Raw genomic sequence first — 20,718 nt, forward strand, 5'->3', positions numbered from 1 at the left:
TACTGACCCTCTGACAATGCAATACTCGCCTCTGTACTGAACCTCGGACAGTGCAGCACTCCCTCAGTCATGTCCCTTTGACATTGCAGCACTCCCTCAGTACTGACCCTCTGACAGTGCAGCACTGCCTCAGTACTGACCATCTAACAGTGCAGCATTCCCTCTGTACTGACCCTTGACAGTGCAGCACTCCCTCAGTACTGATCCTCTGAAAGTGCAGCACCCCCTCAGTACTGATCCTCTGGCAGTGCAGCACTCCCTCCGTACTGACCCTCTGACAGTGCAGCACTCCCCAGTACTGATCCTCTGTCAGTGCAGCATTCCTTCAGTACTGACCCTCTGACAGTGCAGCACTCCCTCAGTACAGACCCTCCAACAGTGCTGCGTTCCCTCAGTACTGATGAATCCGACAGTGCAGCACTCCCTCAGCACTGACCATCTGACAGTGCAGCACTCCCTCAGCGAGGCCCCTCTGACAATGTAGCACTCCCTCAGTACTGACCCTCTGACAGTACAGCACTCCCTCAGCACTGACCATCTGACAGTGCAGCACTCCATCAGCGAGGCCCCTCTGACAATGCAGCACTCCCTCAGTCCTGACCCTCTGACAGTGCAGCACTCTCTCAGCACTGCCCTACTGACAGTGCAGAGGTCTCTCAGTAATGACCCTCTGACAGTGCAGCACTCTCCAGTACTGATCCTCTGTCGGGTGCTGCACTCCTTCAGTACTGACCCTCTGACAGTGCAGCTCTGCCTCAGTACTGACCCTCCGACTGTGCTGCACTCCCTCAGTACTGACCCTCTGACAGTGCAGCACTCCCTCAGCACTGGCCCTCTGACAGTGCAGCACTCCCTCAGCACTGACTATCTGACAGTGCAGCATACCCTCAGCAAGGCCCCTCTGACAATGCAGCACTCCCTCAGTACTGACCCTCTAAACGTGCAGCACTCCCTCAGCACTGCCCCTCTAACAGTGCAGCACTCCCTGTGTACTGACCCTCTGACAGTGCAGCTCACCCTCAGTTTTGACCCTCTGACAGTGCAGCACTCCCTCAGTCCTGACCCTCTGACAGTGCAGCACTCCCTCATCACTGCCCCTCTGACAGTGCAGCACTCCCTCAGTACTTACCCTCTGACAGTGCAGCACTCCCTCATCACAGCCCCTCTGACACTGCAGCACTCCCTCAGTACTGACCCTCTGACGGTGCAGCACACCCTCAGTTCTGATCCTCTGACAGTGCAGCGCTCCCTTCGTACTGACCATCTGACAGTGCAGCACTCACTCATTGCTGAACCTGTGGCAGTGCAGCACTCCCTCAGGACCGACCCTCCGACAGTGCAGCACTGCCTCAGTACTGACCAGCTGACAGTGCAGCACTCCCTCTGTACTGACCTTTGACAGTGCAGCACTCCCTCAGTACTGATCCTCTGAAAGTGCAGCACCCCCTCAGTACTGATCCTCTGGCAGTGCAGCACTCCCTCCGTACTGACCCTCTGACAGTGCAGCACTCCCTCAGTACAGACCCTCCAACAGTGCTGCGTTCCCTCAGTACTGATGAATCCGACAGTGCAGCACTCCCTCAGCACTGACCATCTGACAGTGCAGCACTCCCTCAGCGAGGCCCCTCTGACAATGCAGCACTCCCTCAGTACTGACCCTCTGACAGTGCAGCACTCCCTCAGCACTGACCATCTGACAGTGCAGCACTCCCTCAGCGAGGCCCCTCTGACAATGCAGCACTCCCTCAGTACTGACCCTCTGACAGTGCAGCACTCTCTCAGCACTGTCCTTCTGACAGTGCAGAGGTCTCTCAGTAATGACCCTCTAACAGTGCAGCACTCTCCAGTACTGATCCTCTGTCAGGTGCTGCACTCCTTCAGTACTGACCCTCTGACAGTGCAGCTCCGCCTCAGTACTGACCCTCCGACTGTGCTGCACTGCCTCAGTACTGACCCTCTGACAGTGCAGCACTCCCTCAGTACTGGCCCTCTGACAGTGCAGCACTCCCTCAGCACTGACTATCTGACAGTGCAGCATACCCTCAGCAAGGCCCCTCTGACAATGCAGCACTCCCTCAGTACTGACCCTCTAAACGTGCAGCACTCCCTCAGCACTGCCCGTCAAACAGTGCAGCACTCCCTGCGTACTGACCCTCTGACAGTGCAGCTTACCCTCAGTTTTGACCCTCTGACAGTGCAGCACTCCCTCAGTCCTGACCCTCTGACAGTGCAGCACTCCCTCATCACTGCCCCTCTGACAGTGCAGCACTCCCTCAGTACTTACCCTCTGACAGTGCAGCACTCCCTCATCACAGCCCCTCTGACACTGCAGCACTCCCTCAGTTCTGATCCTCTGACAGTGCAGCGCTCCCTTCGTACTGACCCTCTGACAGGGCAGCACTCACTCATTGCTGAACCTGTGGCAGTGCAGCACTCCCTCAGTACCGACCCTCCGACAGTGCAGCATTCCCTCAGTACTTATCCTCTGACAGTGCAGCACTCCCTCAGTACTGATCCTCTGACAGTGCAGCACTCCCTCAGTACTGACCCTCTGACAGTGCAGCACTCCCTCAGTACTGATCCTCTGACAGTGCAGCACTCCCTCTGTACTGACCCTTGACAGTGCAGCACTCCCTCAGTACTGACCCACCGACAGTGCAGCACTCCCTCAGTACTGACCCTCTGACAATGCAATACTCGCCTCTGTACTGACCCTCGGACAGTGCAGCACTCCCTCAGTCATGTCCCTTTGACATTGCAGCACTCCCTCAGTACTGACCTTTGTCAGTGCAGCGCTCCCTCAGTACTGATCCTCTGAAAGTGCAGCACCCCCTCAGTACTGATCCTCTGAAAGTGCAGCACCCCCTCAGTACTGATCCTCTGGCAGTGCAGCACTCTCTCCGTACTGACCCTCTGACCGTCCCGCACTCCCTCAGTACTGACCTTCAGACAGTGCAGCACTCCCTTAGTACTGACTCTCTGACAGTGCAGCACTCCCCAGTACTGATCCTCTGTCAGTGCAGCATTCCTTCAGTACTGACCCTCTGACAGTGCAGCATTCCCTCAGTACTGACCCTCTGACAGTGCAGCATTCCCTCAGTACTGACCCTCTGACAGTGCAGCACTCCCCAGTACTGATCCTCTGTCAGTGCAGCATTCCTTCAGTACTGACCCTCTGACAGTGCAGCATTCCCTCAGTACAGACCCTCCAACAGTGCTGCGTTCCCTCAGTACTGATGAATCCGACAGTGCAGCACTCCCTGTGTACTGACCCTCTGACAGTGCAGCTCACCCTCAGTTTTGACCCTCTGACAGTGCAGCACTCCCTCAGTCCTGACCCTCTGACAGTGCAGCACTCCCTCATCACTGCCCCTCTGACAGTGCAGCACTCCCTCAGTACTTACCCTCTGACAGTGCAGCACTCCCTCATCACAGCCCCTCTGACACTGCAGCACTCCCTCAGTACTGACCCTCTGACGGTGCAGCACACCCTCAGTTCTGATTCTCTGACAGTGCAGCGCTCCCTTCGTACTGACCATCTGACAGTGCAGCACTCACTCATTGCTGAACCTGTGGCAGTGCAGCACTCCCTCAGGACCGACCCTCCGACAGTGCAGCACTGCCTCAGTACTGACCAGCTGACAGTGCAGCACTCCCTCTGTACTGACCTTTGACAGTGCAGCACTCCCTCAGTACTGATCCTCTGAAAGTGCAGCACCCCCTCAGTACTGATCCTCTGGCAGTGCAGCACTCCCTCCGTACTGACCCTCTGACAGTGCAGCACTCCCTCAGTACAGACCCTCCAACAGTGCTGCGTTCCCTCAGTACTGATGAATCCGACAGTGCAGCACTCCCTCAGCACTGACCATCTGACAGTGCAGCACTCCCTCAGCGAGGCCCCTCTGACAATGCAGCACTCCCTCAGTACTGACCCTCTGACAGTGCAGCACTCCCTCAGCACTGACCATCTGACAGTGCAGCACTCCCTCAGCGAGGCCCCTCTGACAATGCAGCACTCCCTCAGTACTGACCCTCTGACAGTGCAGCACTCTCTCAGCACTGTCCTTCTGACAGTGCAGAGGTCTCTCAGTAATGACCCTCTAACAGTGCAGCACTCTCCAGTACTGATCCTCTGTCAGGTGCTGCACTCCTTCAGTACTGACCCTCTGACAGTGCAGCTCCGCCTCAGTACTGACCCTCCGACTGTGCTGCACTGCCTCAGTACTGACCCTCTGACAGTGCAGCACTCCCTCAGTACTGGCCCTCTGACAGTGCAGCACTCCCTCAGCACTGACTATCTGACAGTGCAGCATACCCTCAGCAAGGCCCCTCTGACAATGCAGCACTCCCTCAGTACTGACCCTCTAAACGTGCAGCACTCCCTCAGCACTGCCCGTCAAACAGTGCAGCACTCCCTGCGTACTGACCCTCTGACAGTGCAGCTTACCCTCAGTTTTGACCCTCTGACAGTGCAGCACTCCCTCAGTCCTGACCCTCTGACAGTGCAGCACTCCCTCATCACTGCCCCTCTGACAGTGCAGCACTCCCTCAGTACTTACCCTCTGACAGTGCAGCACTCCCTCATCACAGCCCCTCTGACACTGCAGCACTCCCTCAGTTCTGATCCTCTGACAGTGCAGCGCTCCCTTCGTACTGACCCTCTGACAGGGCAGCACTCACTCATTGCTGAACCTGTGGCAGTGCAGCACTCCCTCAGTACCGACCCTCCGACAGTGCAGCATTCCCTCAGTACTTATCCTCTGACAGTGCAGCACTCCCTCAGTACTGATCCTCTGACAGTGCAGCACTCCCTCAGTACTGACCCTCTGACAGTGCAGCACTCCCTCAGTACTGATCCTCTGACAGTGCAGCACTCCCTCTGTACTGACCCTTGACAGTGCAGCACTCCCTCAGTACTGACCCACCGACAGTGCAGCACTCCCTCAGTACTGACCCTCTGACAATGCAATACTCGCCTCTGTACTGACCCTCGGACAGTGCAGCACTCCCTCAGTCATGTCCCTTTGACATTGCAGCACTCCCTCAGTACTGACCTTTGTCAGTGCAGCACTCCCTCAGTACTGATCCTCTGAAAGTGCAGCACCCCCTCAGTACTGATCCTCTGGCAGTGCAGCACTCTCTCCGTACTGACCCTCTGACCGTCCCGCACTCCCTCAGTACTGACCTTCAGACAGTGCAGCACTCCCTTAGTACTGACTCTCTGACAGTGCAGCACTCCCCAGTACTGATCCTCTGTCAGTGCAGCATTCCTTCAGTACTGACCCTCTGACAGTGCAGCATTCCCTCAGTACTGACCCTCTGACAGTGCAGCATTCCCTCAGTACTGACCCTCTGACAGTGCAGCACTCCCCAGTACTGATCCTCTGTCAGTGCAGCATTCCTTCAGTACTGACCCTCTGACAGTGCAGCATTCCCTCAGTACAGACCCTCCAACAGTGCTGCGTTCCCTCAGTACTGATGAATCCGACAGTGCAGCACTCCCTCAGCACTGACCATCTGACAGTGCAGCACTCCCTCAGCGAGGCCCCTCTGACAATACAGCACTCCCTCAGTACTGACCCTCTGACAGTGCAGCACTCCCTCAGCACTGACCATCTGAAAGTTCAGCACTCCCTCAGCGAGGCCCCTCTGACAATGCAGCACTCCCTCAGTACTGACCCTCTGACAGTGCAGCACTCTCTCAGCACTGCCCTTCTGACAGTGCAGAGGTCTCTCAGTCATGACCCTCTGACAGTGCAGTACTCCACAGTACTGATCCTCTGTTGGGTGCTGCACTCCTTCAGTACTGACCCTCTGACAGTGCAGCTCTGCCTCAGTACTGACCCTCCGACTGTGCAGCACTCCCTCAGTACAGACCCTCCAACAGTGCAGCGTTCCCTCAGTACTGATCCTCCGACAGTGCAGCGCTCCCTCAGTACAGACCCTCTGATAATGCAATACTCGCCTCTGTACTGACCCTCGGACAGTGCAGCACTCCCTCAGTCATGTCCCTTTGACAGTGCAGCACTCCCTCAGTACTGACCCTCCAAGGCGGCCTTCAGGACGCGCGACAACGCAGAATCACCGAGCAGAAACCTGTAGCCAAGTTCCGCACACATGAGTGCGGCCTCAACCGGGACCTGGGATTCATGTCACATTACATTCATCCCACACCATCTGGCCTGCGAAATCCTACCAACTGTCCTGGCTTGAGACAATTCACATCTCTTTAACCTGGGGTTACCCCATCCCTGGATCTGTAAAGATTTAATCACCTGCTAATGGTCGCATTCCAAGCATTGTTTGGCATCTTTAAATTTGTCTATATGTGTGTTTCTGGAACATACCTCTTCATTCACCTGAGGAAGGAGCAGCGCTCCGAAAGCTAGTGACATCGAAACAAACCTGTTGGACTTTAACCTGGTGTTGTAAGACTTCGTACTGTGCTGACCCTCTGACAGTGCAGCACTCCCTCAGCACTGCCCCTCTGACAATGCAGCACTCCCTCAGTACTGACCCTCTGATAGTGCAGCACTCCCTCAGCACTGACCATCTGACAGTGCAGCACTCCCTCAGCAAGGCCCCTCTGACAATGCAGCACTCCCTCAGTACTGATTCTCTGACAGTGCAGCACTCACTCAGCACTGCCCCTATGACAGTGCAGAGCTCTCTCAGTACTGACTCTCTGACAGTGCAGCACTCCCCAGTACTGACCCTCTGACAGTGCAGCACTCCTTCAGTACAGACCCTCTGACAGTGCAGCACTCCCTCTGTACTGACCCCCTGACAATGCAGTACTCGCCTCTGTACTGACCCTCAGACAGTGCAGCACTCCCTCGGTACTGTCCCTTTGACAGTGCAGCACTCCCTCAGTACTGACCATCTGACAGTGCAGCACTCCCTCAGTACTGACCATTGACAGTGCAGCACTCCCTCAGTACTGACCATCTGACAGTGCAGCACTCCCTCAGTACTGACCATTGACAGTGCAGCTCTCCCTCAGTACTGACCCTCTGACAGTGCAGCACTCCCTCAGTACTGATCGTCTGTGGTGCAGCACTCCATCAGCACCACCCCTCTGACAGTGCAGCACCCCGCCCCCCCCCCCCCGTACTGACGCTCTGACAATGCAGCACTCCCTCAATACTGACCCTCTGACAATGCACCACTCCCTCAGCACTGCCCCTCTGACAGTGCAGCACTCCCTCAGTACTGATCCCCTGACAGTGCAGCACTCCCTCTGTACTGACCCTCTGACAATGCAGCACTCCCTCAGTACTGATCCTCTGAAAGTGCAGCACTCCTTCAGTACTGACCTTTGACAGTGCAGCACTCCCTCCGTACAGACCCTCCGACAGTGCAACTTTCGCTCAGTTCTGATCCTCCGACAGTGCAGCTTTCCCTCAGTACTGGCGCTCTGACACTGCAGCACTCCCTCAGTCCTGACCCTCTGACAGTGCAGCACTCCCTCAGTACTGACCCTCTGACAGTGCAGCGCTCCCTACGTCCTGATCCTCTGACAGTGCATCACTCCCTCAGTACTGACCTTCTGACAGTGCAGCATTCCCTCAGTACTGACCCTCTGACAGTGCAGCACACCCTCAGTACTGACCCTCTGACAGTGCAGCGCTCCCTCAGTACTGATCCTCTGAAAGTGCAGCACTCCCTCAGTACTGATCCTCTTACAGTGCAGCACCCCCTCAGTACTGACCCTCTGACAGTGCAGCACTCCCTCAGTACTGATCCTCTGACAGTGCAGCACCCCCTCAGTACTGACCCACCGACAGTGCAGCACTCCCTCAGTACTGTCCCTCTGACAATGCAGCACTCCCTCAGTACTGACCCTCTGACAGTGCAGCCCTCCCTCAGTACTGACCCTCTGACAGTGCAGCACTCCCTCAGTACTGACCCTCAGACAGTGCAGCACTCCCTCAGTCCTGACACTCTGACAGTGCAGCACTCCCTCAGTCCTGACCCTCAGACAGTGCAGCACTCCCTCAGCCCTGACACTCTGACAGTGCAGCACTCCCTCGGTACTGACCCTCAGACAGTGCAGCACTCCCTCGGTACTGACCCTCTGACAGTGCAGCACTCCATCAGCACCACCCCTCTGACAATGCAGCACTCCCTCAGTACTGACCCTCTGACAGTGCAGCACTCCCTCAGCACTGCCCCTCTGACAGTGCAGCGCTCCCTCAGTACTGACCCTCTGACAGTGCAGCACTCCCTCAGCACTGCCCCTCCGACAGTACAGAGCTCTCTCAGTACTGATCCTTTGACAGTGCAGCACTCCCTCGTTACTGACCCTCCGAGAGTGCAGCGTTCCCTCAGTACTGACCCTCTGACAGTGCAGCGCTCCCTAAGTCCTGATCCTCTGACAGTGCATCACTCCCTCAATACTGACCTTCTGACAGTGCAGCACTCCCTCAGTACTGACCCTCTGACGGTGTAGCACTCCCTCAGTACTGACCCTCTTACAGTGCATCACTCCCTCAGTACTGACCCTCTGACAGTGCATCACTCCCTCAGTACTGACCTTCTGACAGTGCAGCATTCCCTCAGTACTGACCCTCTGACAGTGCAGCGCTCCCTCAGTACTGATCCTCTGAAAGTGCAGCACTCCCTCAGTACTGATCCTCTTACAGTGCAGCGCTCCCTCAGTACTGATCCTCTGACAGTGCAGCACCTCCTCAGTACTGACCCACCGACAGTGCAGCCCTCCCTCAGTCCTGACCCTCTGACAGTGCAGCACTCCCTCAGTACTGACCCTCTGACAGTGCAGCACTCCCTCAGTACTGACCCTCTGACAGTGCAGCACTCCCTCAGTACTGACCCTCTGACAGTGCAGCATTCCCTCAGTACTGCCTCTCTGACAGTGCAGCACTCCCTCAGGACTGACCCTCTGACAGTGCAGCAATCCCTCAGTACTGACCCTCTGACAGTGCAGCACTCCCTCAGTACTGACCCTCTAACAGTGCAGCCCTCCCTCAGTCCTGACCCACTGACAGTGCAGCACTCCCTCAGTACTGACCCACCGACAGTGCAGCCCTCCCTCAGTCCTGACCCTCTGACAGTGCAGCCCTCCCTCAGTACTGACGACGGGAGTGTCGGCCTGGTGTATCAGATCTTGAACCCTTCTGTCTCTTGCCTTCCGACGATAAACCCCAATCCCTCGACATAGCAAGACACAGATTCTTGGCGAGGTCGTGGGCAGCACGGTAGCACAAGTGGCTAGCACTGTGGCTTCACAGCGCCAGTGTCCCAGGTTCGATTCCCCGCTGGGTCACTGGCTGTGCGGAGTCTGCACGTTCTCCCCGTGTCTGTGTGGGCTTCCTCCGGGTGCTCCGGTTTCATCCCACAGTCCAAAGACGTGCAGGTTAGGTGGATTGACCATGATAAGTTGCCCTCAGCATCCAAAAAAGGTTAGGAGGGGTTATTGGGTTGCGTGGATAGGGTGGAAGTGAGGGCTTAAGTGGGTCGGTGCAGACTCGATGGGCCGAATGGCCTCCTTCTGCACTGTATGTCCTGTGTCCTTTGTCCCGGTTAGCGGGACACTGATATCTTTGCGGTTTCTCGGAGTTAGACTGATGTACCTTCCAGCTGAACCACTGAGTGGGTTTGTGCAGTTGAAGTGATGGTCAGTTTATTGGAATTAAAACCCTGTCCTGCCCTGCATTCTGTCTAGAGTAAAGGAGGCATCTTGTCGAAAGCGTGCGATTATATTCGAGAGCTCAGACAGACCAACCAGAGAATGCAGGAGAGTTTTAAAGATACAGAACGACTACAGCTCGATAATGAGTTATTACGTCAGCAGGTAAGCCCATCCCCCAACCTCAGGGGTTCTGAGGTTTCCACCTTTCCACCCTCGCCCCCTCTCTTACATCATGTTGCTTTTCTCTCTGCCTCTCTCTCCTCCTCGCACTGTGTCTCTTTCTCTCTCTCTCTTTCTCTGTCCATCTCTTTCACTCACTCTCACTCCCTCACTCTGTGTCTCTCTCTATTTCACTTTGTCTCTCGCTATCTCTCTCTCCGCTCTCGCTCTGTCTCACCCTCTCTGTCTCACCCTCTCTGTCTCACTCTCTCTGCCTCACTCCCTCTCTGTCTCACTCTTTCTCTCTGTCTCACTCTCTCTCTCTCTCTCTCTGTCTCACTCTCTCTGTCTCTCTCTCTCCCTCTCTCTCTCTGTCTCACTCTCCCACTCTGCCTCACTCTCTATCTCTCTGTCTCACTCTCTCTCTCCGTCTCACTCTCTCTCTCTCTCTCTGTCTCGCTCTCTCTCTCTCTGTCTCACCCTCACTCTCTGTCTCACTCTCCCTCTCTGTCTCACTCTCCCTCTCTGTCTCACGCTGTCTCTCTGTCTCACGCTGTCTCTCTGTCTCACTCTCTCTCTCTGTCTCCCTCTCCCTCTGTCTCTCTCTCTGTCTCACTCTCTCTCTCTCTCTCTGTCTCACTCTCTCTCTCTGTCTCACTCTCTCTCTCTGTCTCACTCTCAGTCTCCCTCTCCCTCTGTCTCACTCTCTCTGTCTCACTCTCACTCTCTGTCTCACTCTCTCTCTCTCTGTCTCACTCTCTCTCTCTGTCTCACTCTCTCTCTCTGTCTCACTCTCTTTCTCTGTCTCACTCTCTTTCTCTGTCTCACTCTCTTTCTCTGTCTCACTCTCACTCTCTGTCTCACTCTCACTCTCTGTCTCACTCTCACTCTCTCTCTGTCTCACTCTCTCTCTCTGTCTCACGCTGTCTCTCTGTCTCACTCTCTGTCTCACTCTCTCTCTGTCTCCCTCTCCCTCTCTGTCTCTCTCTCTGTCTCACTCTCTCTCTCTGTCTCACTCTCTCTCTCTGTCTCACTCTCACTCTCTGTCTCTCTCTCTGTCTCACTCTCTCTCTCTGTCTCACGCTGTCTCTCTGTCTCACTCTCTGTCTCACTCTCTCTCTCTCCCTCTCTGTCTCACTCTCTCTCTCTGTCTCACTCTCTCTCTCTGTCTCACTCTCTCTCTCTGTCTCACTCTCTCTCCGTCTCACTCTCTCTCTCTCTCTCTCTCTCTCTCTGTCTCACTCTCTCTCTCTCTCTCTGTCTCACTCTGTCTCTCGGTCTCACTCTCTCTGCCTCACTCTCTTTCTCTCTCACTCTTTGTGTTTCTCTCTCTCGGTCTCACTCTCTCTCTCGGTCTCACTCTCTCTCTCTGTCTCTCTCACTCTCTCTGTCTCACTCTCTCTGTCTCACTATCTCTGTCTCTCTCTCTCTGTCTCTCTCTCTGTCTCACTCGCTCTGTCTCGCATTCTTTCTCTGTCTCACTCTTTCTCTCTCACTCTTTGTGTTTCTCTCTCTCTCGGTCTCACTCTCTCGGTCTCTCTCTCTCTCTGTCTCTCTCACTCTCTCTCTCTCTGTCTCACTCTCTCTCTCTCTCTCTCTCTCTCTGTCGGTCTCACTCTCTCTGCCTCACTCTCTTTCTCTCTCACTCTTTGTGTTTCTCTCTCTCTCGGTCTCACTCTCTCTCTCGGTCTCTCTCACTCTCTCTGTCTCTCTCGCTCTCTCTGTCTCACTCGCTCTGTCTCGCATTCTTTCTCTGTCTCACTCTCTTTCTCTGTCTCACTCTTTGTGTTTCTCTCTGTCTCTCTCACTCTCTCTGTCTCACTCTCTCTGTCTCTATCTCTCTCACTCTCTCTCTCTGTCTCAATCACTATTTCGCTTTCTGTCTCACGGTCTCTATTTCACTCTCTCTGTCTCACTCTCTGTCTCTCTCTCTCTCTGCCTCACTCTGTCTCTCTCTCTCTCTGACTCACTCTATCTTTCAGTCTCACTCTCTCTCTTATCTCACTCTCTCTCTGCCACTCTCTGTCTCACTCTCTCTCTGTCTCACTCTTTCTCTCTGTCTTTCTCTCTCACTCTCTGTCTCTCTCCCTCTCCCTCTCTGTCTCACACTCTATCTTTGTCTCACTCTCGCTGTCTCACTCTCTGTCTTTATCTCACTCTCTTCCTCTGTCTCACACTCTCTCTCTGATCTTTGTCTCCCTCTCTGTCTCACTCTTTGTGTTTCTCTCTCTCTGTCTCTCTCTGTCTCTGTCTCATTCTCTCTCACTCTCTGTGTCTCGCATTCTTTCTGTCTCACTCTCTTTCTCTGTCTCACTCTTTGTGTTTCTTTCTCACTCTCTGTCTCACTCTCTCTCTCGCTCTGTCACACTATTCCTCTCTGTCTCAATCTCTATTTCACTTTCTGTCTCACTGTCTCTGTTTCACTCTCTCTGTCTCTCTCTCTCTGCCTCACTCTGTCTCACCCTGTCTCACCCTCTGTCTCTCTCTCTCTGACTCACTCTATCTCTCAGTCTCAGTCTCTCTCTTCGTCTCACTCTCTCTCTCTCTGTCTCACACTCTCTCTCTGTCTCACTCTCTCTCTCTGTCTCACTCTCTCTCTGTCTCACTCTCTCTGTCTCACTCTCTCTGTCTCTCTCTCTCTGCCTCACTCTGTCTCACCCTCTGTCTCTCTCTCTCTGACTCACTCTATCTCTCAGTCTCTCTGTCTCACACTCTCTCTCTGTCTCACTCTCTCTGTCTCACTCTCTCTGTCTCACTCTCTCTCTCTGTCTCACTCTCTCTCTGTCTCACTCTCTCTGTCTCTCTGCCTCACTCTGTCTCACCCTCTGTCTCTCTCTCTCTGACTCACTCTATCTCTCAGTCTCAGTCTCTCTGTCTCACTCTCTCTCTCTGTCTCACTCTCTCTGCCTCACTCTCTCTGTGTCTCACTCTCTGTCTTTGTCTCACTCTCTCTCTCTGAACAGATCGATGAATTGAAGAACGAGAACGCGCTCCTCAGGGCACAGTTGCAGCAACGGGGCATCGAGTTGGTGGGCGAGGTACCGGGACAGTAGCTGCTGCTAACCGCCTCCATCGTCGAGGAACCGGATGACACTTTTATTTTTTTCAGTTGTTTTCCACGAGGAATTGGCCCGCGCTGCTTTTTTTTTGTAGTCTGGGGGTGGGGCGGGAAATAAAATAAAAGAGCGAGAGTCAAGAGAGTGTGTGTGTGGGGGAAGGGTTCGCAGGGGTTGGGGGGGCGGGGGGGGGGGTGGGGGGGGGGGAATTGGGCCGAAATCTAGGGACTTGTGTATATTTAGTATGAATAATGCAAATGTTTTTGAGGCATATATATATCCAATAAAACAAAACAGCCAATGGCTGCCCTCGTTAGTGCTGCCCTTTCTGTTTAACCAATGGCAGAGCTCAACCGTGCAACGTGGGCTGCGTTACCCCCCCCCCCCCACCCTGGATATTGGCCAATGGCTGCGTGGACGGGTAGGGCTTACTGAGGATAGGCTGGGAATATATTTGCGGTGGGAGGAAAGTGCATTCCGTCCTCCCCTCCCCAATTGTGCTTTCTGCATGTGGCCTCAGGTCATTGTGGGGGTGTGTGGGTGTTAGTGTTGTTACCTGACCCGAAAGTGTGGAGGGTGTGTGTGTGTGTGTGTGTGTGTGTGTGTGTGTGTGTGCGCGTGTGTGTGTGTGTGGGGGGGTGAGAGCGGAGTGTCAAGAGAAGGGGGAGTCAGGATAGCAAATGCCGTGAATGAGCCCATGAGAACAGGCCAAGGGTACCGCCGCGAGGGGGCCTAGCCAGCTTCCATGGGGACGGGACAGCCTGCCGGGTTGGCGAGGGGTGAAGGCCACCCTGGCCTCCTCCATAGGGGGTAAGAACTCGAGGGTTCCTCCGCAAGTGGGCTGTGCCTTTGTAGGCGTGCTTGAGCGGTACCATGGTGAGAGTCGGGGAGGGTGGCGGCGTCTCAGGGATTCCTGTGCCCCGTGCCCTCGAGTCGCTTCTGTCGATAGTTCTTGTCATTTATTCGTCCCCCTGTTCAAGGCCCCCCTTTGTTGTCGGGAATAGAGTTGTCGGGAGTTGAGTCCCCAGCCGCGGAAGATTTGACACTCTTCACCTCACCTCCGTATTCAACAGTGAATCACACAGAAGGAGATCGTTCACCCCATCTGGATCTTTGAACTATCCAGCCGATCTGTCCCCACTCTTTCCCCCGCCCACCCCACCCCACCCCATATTCCTGCAAATTGTTTCCGTATTTCTCCAATTACCCCTTTTGAAAGTTCCTGTTGAATCACCTTCCAGATCACAACAACTCGCTGTGTGTGAAATAAAAATTCTCCTCATCTTCCCCCCCCCCTCGCCGCGCGCGCGCTCCTCTCTGGTTCTTTTCCCGATTCCCTTCCTCATCCCCCGCCCCAGGACTGGTTCTCCCAAAGACGCTAATCGGGGAGAAGCCCCCCAATCTGTCACTATCCGGCTAGGTTACGACCCCCGGTGAGGAGGAATGAGCTGGCTCCCTTTCTTTATTCAGTCTCTCCTCTCCCCCACCTCTGGTGGTCGCAGCAAGATTTAATGTAAAAAAGGATTCCCACTGCGGGATGTCTTTTACCAATTTCCAACTGGTACGTTTTAAGAGTTGTCAATTTACCGGACTTTCTTGACTATTAACAATTTAACGAGGTTTATTAACTACTGAAGGCAAGAAAGTGGTCCAACGCACGCATTTGCATTGAGGCAAATTAGAAGGGAGAATCGAGTTCGAAGTAGGTAAATATATTTTTAAAAAGGTACAATTGTTGACTCGTGAGGAGCAGATGATTGAGCGTTGAGGCTGTTGAGGTTTGAGATTCCAGTCGGGTTGACTTCAGCGGGTGGATATTCTGTTTTGTGCTTCCGTGTCCTGTAGTTTGCTGGGGAAGCTTCCCAAATTCTCCTTTTGGTTGTGCTCCTTACTGACTTGGCTGCCTTCCACAGTCAGAGAGAGAGCGACAGAGATACCTGCAAAGGCTATTTGCAGGGTGCTGCTGGCACCTATAATGTAGGAAAAAATGAAGTTATGCACTTTGGTGGGAAGACTAAAGGAGCTGAATAGCATTGAAATGGAGACAGACTGCAGAAAGCTGCAACTCGAGGCATTTGGGGGTCCTCGTATGTAAATCATAAAAAGCTAACATGCAAGCTCAGCAGGTAATTGGGAAGGCAAATAGGGTATAAAAATAGGGAAGCTCTGCTAAAACTATACAAGGCACCAGTTAGACTTCACCTGGATACTGTGGACTCGAGACTGTTACACAGGAACAGGAGGAGGCCCATTCAGCCCCCTCGAGCCTGTTGTTCAGGAACAGGAGGAGGCCCATTCTGCCCCCTCGAGCCTGTTGTTCAGGAACAGGAGGAGGTTCATTCAGCCCCCTCGAGCCTGTTGCACAGGAACAGGAGGAGGTCCATTCAGCCCCCTCGAGCCTGTTGCACAGGAACAGGAGGAGGTCCATTCAGCCCCCTCGAGCCTGTTACACAGGAACAGGAGGAGGTCCATTCAGCCCCCTCGAGCCTGTTACACAGGAACAGGAGGAGGCCCATTCAGCCCCCTCGAGCCTGTTGCACAGGAACAGGAGGAGGTCCATTCAGCCCCCTCGAGTCTGTTACACAGGAACAGGAGGAGGCCCATTCTGCCCCCTCGAGCCTGTTGCACAGGAACAGGAGGAGGTCCATTCAGCCCCCTCGAGCCTGTTGTACAGGAGGAGGCCCATTCAGCCCCCTCGAGCCTGTTGTACAGAAACAGGAGGAGGCCCATTCAGCCCCCTCGAGCCTGTTACACAGGAGCAGGAGGAGGCCAAGTCTGCCCCCTCGAACCAGATTGAAGGTGGTTGGAGACAGAAGCAAGGGTGACACGAAGAGAAATCAATTCACATAGCGAGTGGTTAGGATCAGGAATGCGCTGCCTGAGAAGCAAATTCAATCGAGGATTTCAACAGGAACTGGATCAGAATCCGAAGAGGAAAACCTTTCAGGGGCAGGGAGAAGGCAGAGTGGGACTGGCTGAATAGCTCTTGCTGGGGGCTAGCACAGAAGCAAAGGAATGACTGGCCTCTGTGCTATCAGTGATCTATGATGCTGTCAAGTACGTTTAACAGAAGGGTAGCACGGCGGTGCAGTGGTTAGCACTGCTGCCTCACGGCACCGAGGGCCCGGGTTCGATCCCGGTCCTGGGTCACTGTGTGGAGTTTGCACATTATCCCCATGTCTGCGTGGGTCTCTCCCCCACAACCCAAAGATATGCAGGGTAGGTAGATTGGACATGCTAAATTGCCCCATAATTGGATTTTTTTTAAAAAAAGTATGTTTAACATAGGGAACACATTGTCCAAGGCGATTCAGAGAATCAGCATTCTGACAAAAGTTAATCCCGAGCTCCTTAATTGGAATTTTTTAAACAAAAAAAAATAGGGAGGGTTGTAGGGACTGGAAGAGGTTACAGCGATAGGGAGAGTTGTAGGGACTGGAGGAGGTTACAGAGATAGGGAGGATTGTTAGGGTTGGAGGATGTTGCAGAGATAGGGAGGGTTGTAGGGGCTGGAGCAGGTTATGGAGATAGGGAGGGTTGTAGGTGAGGAGGTTACAGAGAGAGGGAGCGCTATTGGGGCTGGAGGAGGTTACAGAGATAGGGAGAGTTGTAGGGGCTGGAAGCGGTTACAGAGATAGGGAGGATTGTAGGGGCTGGAGAGGGTTACTGTGATAGGGAGGATTGTAGGGGCTGGAGGAGGTTACACAGATAGGGAGGGTTGTTGGGACTGGAGGAGGTTATCGAGATACGGAGGGTTGGGGCTGGAGGAGGTTACAGGAATAGGGACAGTTGTAGGGGCAGGAGGTTACAGAGATAGGGCTGTTGGGGCTGGAGGAGGTTACAGAGATAGAGATGGTTGTCGGGGCTAGAGGATGTTACAGAGATGGGGAGTGTTGTCGGGGATGGAGGTTACAGAGATAGAAAGGGCTGTTGGGTCTGGAGGAGGTTACAGAGATAGGGAGGGTTGTAGGGACTGGAAGAGATTACAGAGATAGGGAGAGTTGTAGGGGCTGGAGGAGGTTACAGAGGTAATGAGAGTTGTCGGGGCTGATGGAGGTTACAGAGATAGGGATAGTTGTTGGGGCTGGAGGCGGTTACAGAGATGGGGAGGGTTGTAGGCTGAGGAGTTTACAGAGATCGGGATGGTTGTAGGTGCCAGAGGAGGTTACAGAGATGGGAAGTGGAGGAGGATACAGAGATAGGGCTGGAGGAGGTTACAGAGATAGGGAGGGTTGTAGGAGCTGGAGGTGGTTACAAAGATAGAGAGGGTTGTAGATGCTGGAAGAGGTTACAAAGATAGGGAGAGTTGCCGGGGCTGGAGGAGGTTACAGAGGTCGGAAGGGCTGTAGGGACTGGGAAGGTTACAGAGGTAGTGAGAGTTGTAGGGGCTGGAGGAGGTTACAGAGATAGGGAGAGTTGTCGGGGCTGGCGGAGGTTACAGAGAGAGGGAGGGCTGTTGGGGTTGTAGGAGGTTACAGAGATAAGGAGAGTTGTAGGGGCTGGAGGCGGTTACAGAGCGAGGGAGGGCTGTTGGGGTTGGAGGAGGTTTCAGAGATAGGGAGGCTTGAAGGGGCTGGCGGAGGTTACTCTGATAGGGAGGGTTATAGGGGCTGGAGGAGGTTACTGTGATAGGAAGGGTTGTAGGGGCTGGCGGAGGTTACTGTGATAGGGAGGGTTGTAGGGGCTGGAGGAGGTTAGAGAAATAGGGAGGGCTGTTGGGGTGGAGGAGGTTACAGAGATAGGGAGGGTTGTTGGGACTGAAAGCGGTTACAGAGATAGGGAGAGTTTGAGCTGGAGGAGGATACAGAGTTAGGGTTGTAGGGGCAGCAGGAGGTTACTGTGATAGGGAGGGTTGTAGCGGTTGGAGGAGGTTACTGTGATAGAGTTGTCAGGGCTGGTGGAGGTTACTGTGATCGGGTTGTAGGGGCTGGAGGAGGTTGCAGAGATAGGGAGAGTGCAGGGGCTGGGGAAGGTTACAGAGATAGGGAGGCCTGTTGGGGCTGGAGGATGTTACAGACATGGAAAGGGGTGTAGGGGCTGGAGGCGGTTACAGAGCTAGGGAGGGTTGTAGGTGCCAGAGGAGGTTCCAGAGATCAAAAGGACTGTTGGGGGTGGAGGAGGTTAGAGAGATAGGTAGGGTTGTAGGGGCTGGAGGTGGTTACAGAGAGGGCGGCTTGTAGGGGCTGGAGGAGGTTACAGAGATCGGAAAGACTGTAGGGACTGGAGGAGGTTACAGGGGTAGCGAAAGCTGGGGCTGGAGGAGGTTACAGAGAGAGGGAGTTGTCGGGGCTGGAGCGGATTACAGAGATAGAGTTGTAGGGACTGGAGGAGGGTACAGGGAGAGGGTGGGCTGTTGGAGTTGGAGGAGATTACAGAGATAGAGAGAGTTGTAGGGGCTGGAGGCTGTTACAGAGATAGGGAGGGCTATTGGGGCTGGAGGAGGTTACAGAAATAGGGAGGGTTGTACAGACTGAGGAGGTTACAGAGATAGGGAGAGTTGTCGGGACTGGAGGAGGTTACAGAGAGAGAGTTGTCGGGGCTGGAGTAGGTTACAGAGAGAGAGAGTTGTCGGTGCTGGAGGAGATTACAGAGAGAGGGAGGGCTGTTGGAGTAGGAGATGAGGACAGAGATAGAGAGAGTTGTAGGGGCTGGAGCCGGTTACAGAGATAGGGAGGGTTGTTGAGGCTGGAGGAGGTTACAGAGATAGGGGGGGCTATTGGGGCTGGAGGAGGTTGCAGAGATAGGGAGGGTTGTAGGGGCTGGAGGCGGTTACAGAGATAGGGAGGGTTGTAGGGGCTGAGGAGGTTACAGTGATAGGGAGGATTGTAGGGGCTGGAGGTGGTTACAGAGATAGGGAGGGTTGTAGGCTGACGAGGTTACAGAGATCGGGATGGTTGTAGGGGCCAGAGAAGGTTACCAAGATAGAAAGGGCAGTTGGGGCTGGAGGAGGTTAGAGAGACATGGAGTGTTGTAGACACTGGAGGAGGTTACAGATATAGGGAGGGCTGGAGGAGGTAACAGAGGTCGGAAGCGCTGTAGGAACTGCGGAGGTTACAGAGGTAGTGAGAGTTGTAGGGGCTGGAAGAGGTTACAGAGATAGGGAGAGTTGCCAGGGCTGGAGGAGGTTACAGAGATAGGGATAGTTGTCGGGGCTGGCGGAGGGCACAGAGAGAGGGAGGGCTGTTGGGATTGGAGGAGGTTACAGGAATAGGGAGAGTTGTAGAGGCTGGAGGCGGTTACAGAGATAGGGAGGGTTGTAGGGGCTGTAGCAGGTTACTGTGATAGGGAGGGTTGTAGGGGCTGGAGGATGTTACTGTGATAGGGAGGGTTGTAGGGGCTGGAGGATGTTACTGTGATAGGGAGGGTTGTAGCGGCTGTAGGAGGTTACTGTGATAGGGAGGGTTGTATGGGCTGGAGGAGGTTACAGAGATAGGGAGAGTGGAGGGGCTGGGGGAGGTTACAGAGATAGGGAGGGTTGTAGGCTGAGGAGGTTACAGAGTTCTGGATGGTTGTAGGTGCCAGAGGATGTCAGAAAGATAGAAAGGGCTGTTGGGGGTGGAGGAGGTTACAGAGATAGGGTTGTAGGCGCTGGAGGCGGTTACAGAGACATGGAGTGTTGTAGAGACTGGAGGAGGTTACAGATATAGGGAGGACTGTAGGGACAGGAGTAGGTTGCACAGCTAGGGAGGATTGTAGGGGCTGGAGGTGGTTACAGAGCTGGTTTTAGGGGCTGGAGGAGGTTTCAGAGATCGGACGGACTGGAAGAGGTTACGGGGTAGCGAAAGTTGTCGGGGCTGGAGGAGGTTACAGAGACAGGGATAGTTGCCGGGGCTGGAGGAGGTTACAGAGAGAGAGCTGTCGGGGCTGGAGGAGATTACAGAGATAGAGTTGGGTTACAGAGAGTTAGAGCTGGAGCGGGTTACAGAGAGTGGGAGGCCTGTTGGAGTTGGAGGAGGTTACAGAGATTGGGTAGGATTGTAGGGGCTGAGGAGTTTACAGAGATCGAGATGGTTGTAGGGGCCAGAGAAGGTTACCGAGATAGAAAGGGCAGTTGGGGCTGGAGGACGTTAGAGAGATAGGGAGAGTTTTGGCTGGAGGACGATACAGATCGGGTTGTAGGGGCTGGAGGTGGTTCCAGAGACCAGGAGAGTTGCATGGACTGGAGGAGGTTACAGCGATAGCAAGGGTTGTAGGGGCTCAAGGCATTTACAGAGATAGGGTTGTAGGGGCTTGAGGCGGTTCCAGAGACAGGGAATGTTGTAGAGACTGGAGAAGGTTCCACAGATAGGGTGGTTGTAGGGGCTGGAGGTGGTTAGAGAGAGGGCGGCTTGTTGGGGCTGGAGGAGGTTACAGAGATGGGGAGGGTTTTCTGGGCTGGAAGAGATCGGAAGGACTGGAGGAGGTTACAGAGATAGGGAGGGTTGTAGGGGCTGTTGGAGTTGGAGGAGGTTACAGAGATAGGGAGGGCTGTAGGGGCTGAGGAGGTTACAGATAGGGAGGTCTGGAGGAGGTTACAGAGATCGGGAGGGTTGTAGGAGCTGGAGGTAGTTACAGAGATAGAGAGGGTTGTAGGGGCTGGAAGAGTTTACAGAGATAGGGAGAGTTGTCGGGGCTGGAGGAGGTTACAGAGGTCAGAAGGGCTGTAGGGACTGCGGAGCTAACAGAGGTAGTGAGAGTTGTCGGGGCTGGAGAAGGTTACAGAGATCGGAATAGTTGTCGAGGCTGGAGGAGGTTACAGAGATAGAGAGAGTTGTTGGGGCTGGAGGAGATTAAAGAGATAGAGAGAGTTGTTGGGGCTGGAGGAGATTTAATAGAGCGGGAGGGCTGTTGGTGTTGGAGGTGGTTACAGAG

The 20,718-nt window shown here is 54.3% G+C and overlaps 1 protein-coding gene across 2 annotated transcripts in view; it reads left to right on the forward strand.

Annotated features, from left to right (window-relative positions):
- The window catches only part of usf2l (upstream transcription factor 2, c-fos interacting-like), a 568,951-nt gene extending 555,949 nt beyond the window's left edge, over nt 1-13,002 (forward strand). For both annotated transcript variants that reach the window (XM_072468923.1, XM_072468924.1), the window contains 2 exons: nt 9,686-9,814; nt 12,775-13,002. In XM_072468923.1, the coding sequence (XP_072325024.1) occupies nt 9,686-9,814; nt 12,775-12,864 (219 nt within the window). In that variant the 3' untranslated portion in view covers nt 12,865-13,002. The remainder of the gene's footprint in view (nt 1-9,685; nt 9,815-12,774) is intronic.
- Nucleotides 13,003-20,718: the final 7,716 nt, after the last annotated feature.

This window comes from Scyliorhinus torazame, chromosome 12 (assembly GCF_047496885.1).
Source record: "Scyliorhinus torazame isolate Kashiwa2021f chromosome 12, sScyTor2.1, whole genome shotgun sequence".
NCBI lineage: Eukaryota > Metazoa > Chordata > Chondrichthyes > Carcharhiniformes > Scyliorhinidae > Scyliorhinus > Scyliorhinus torazame.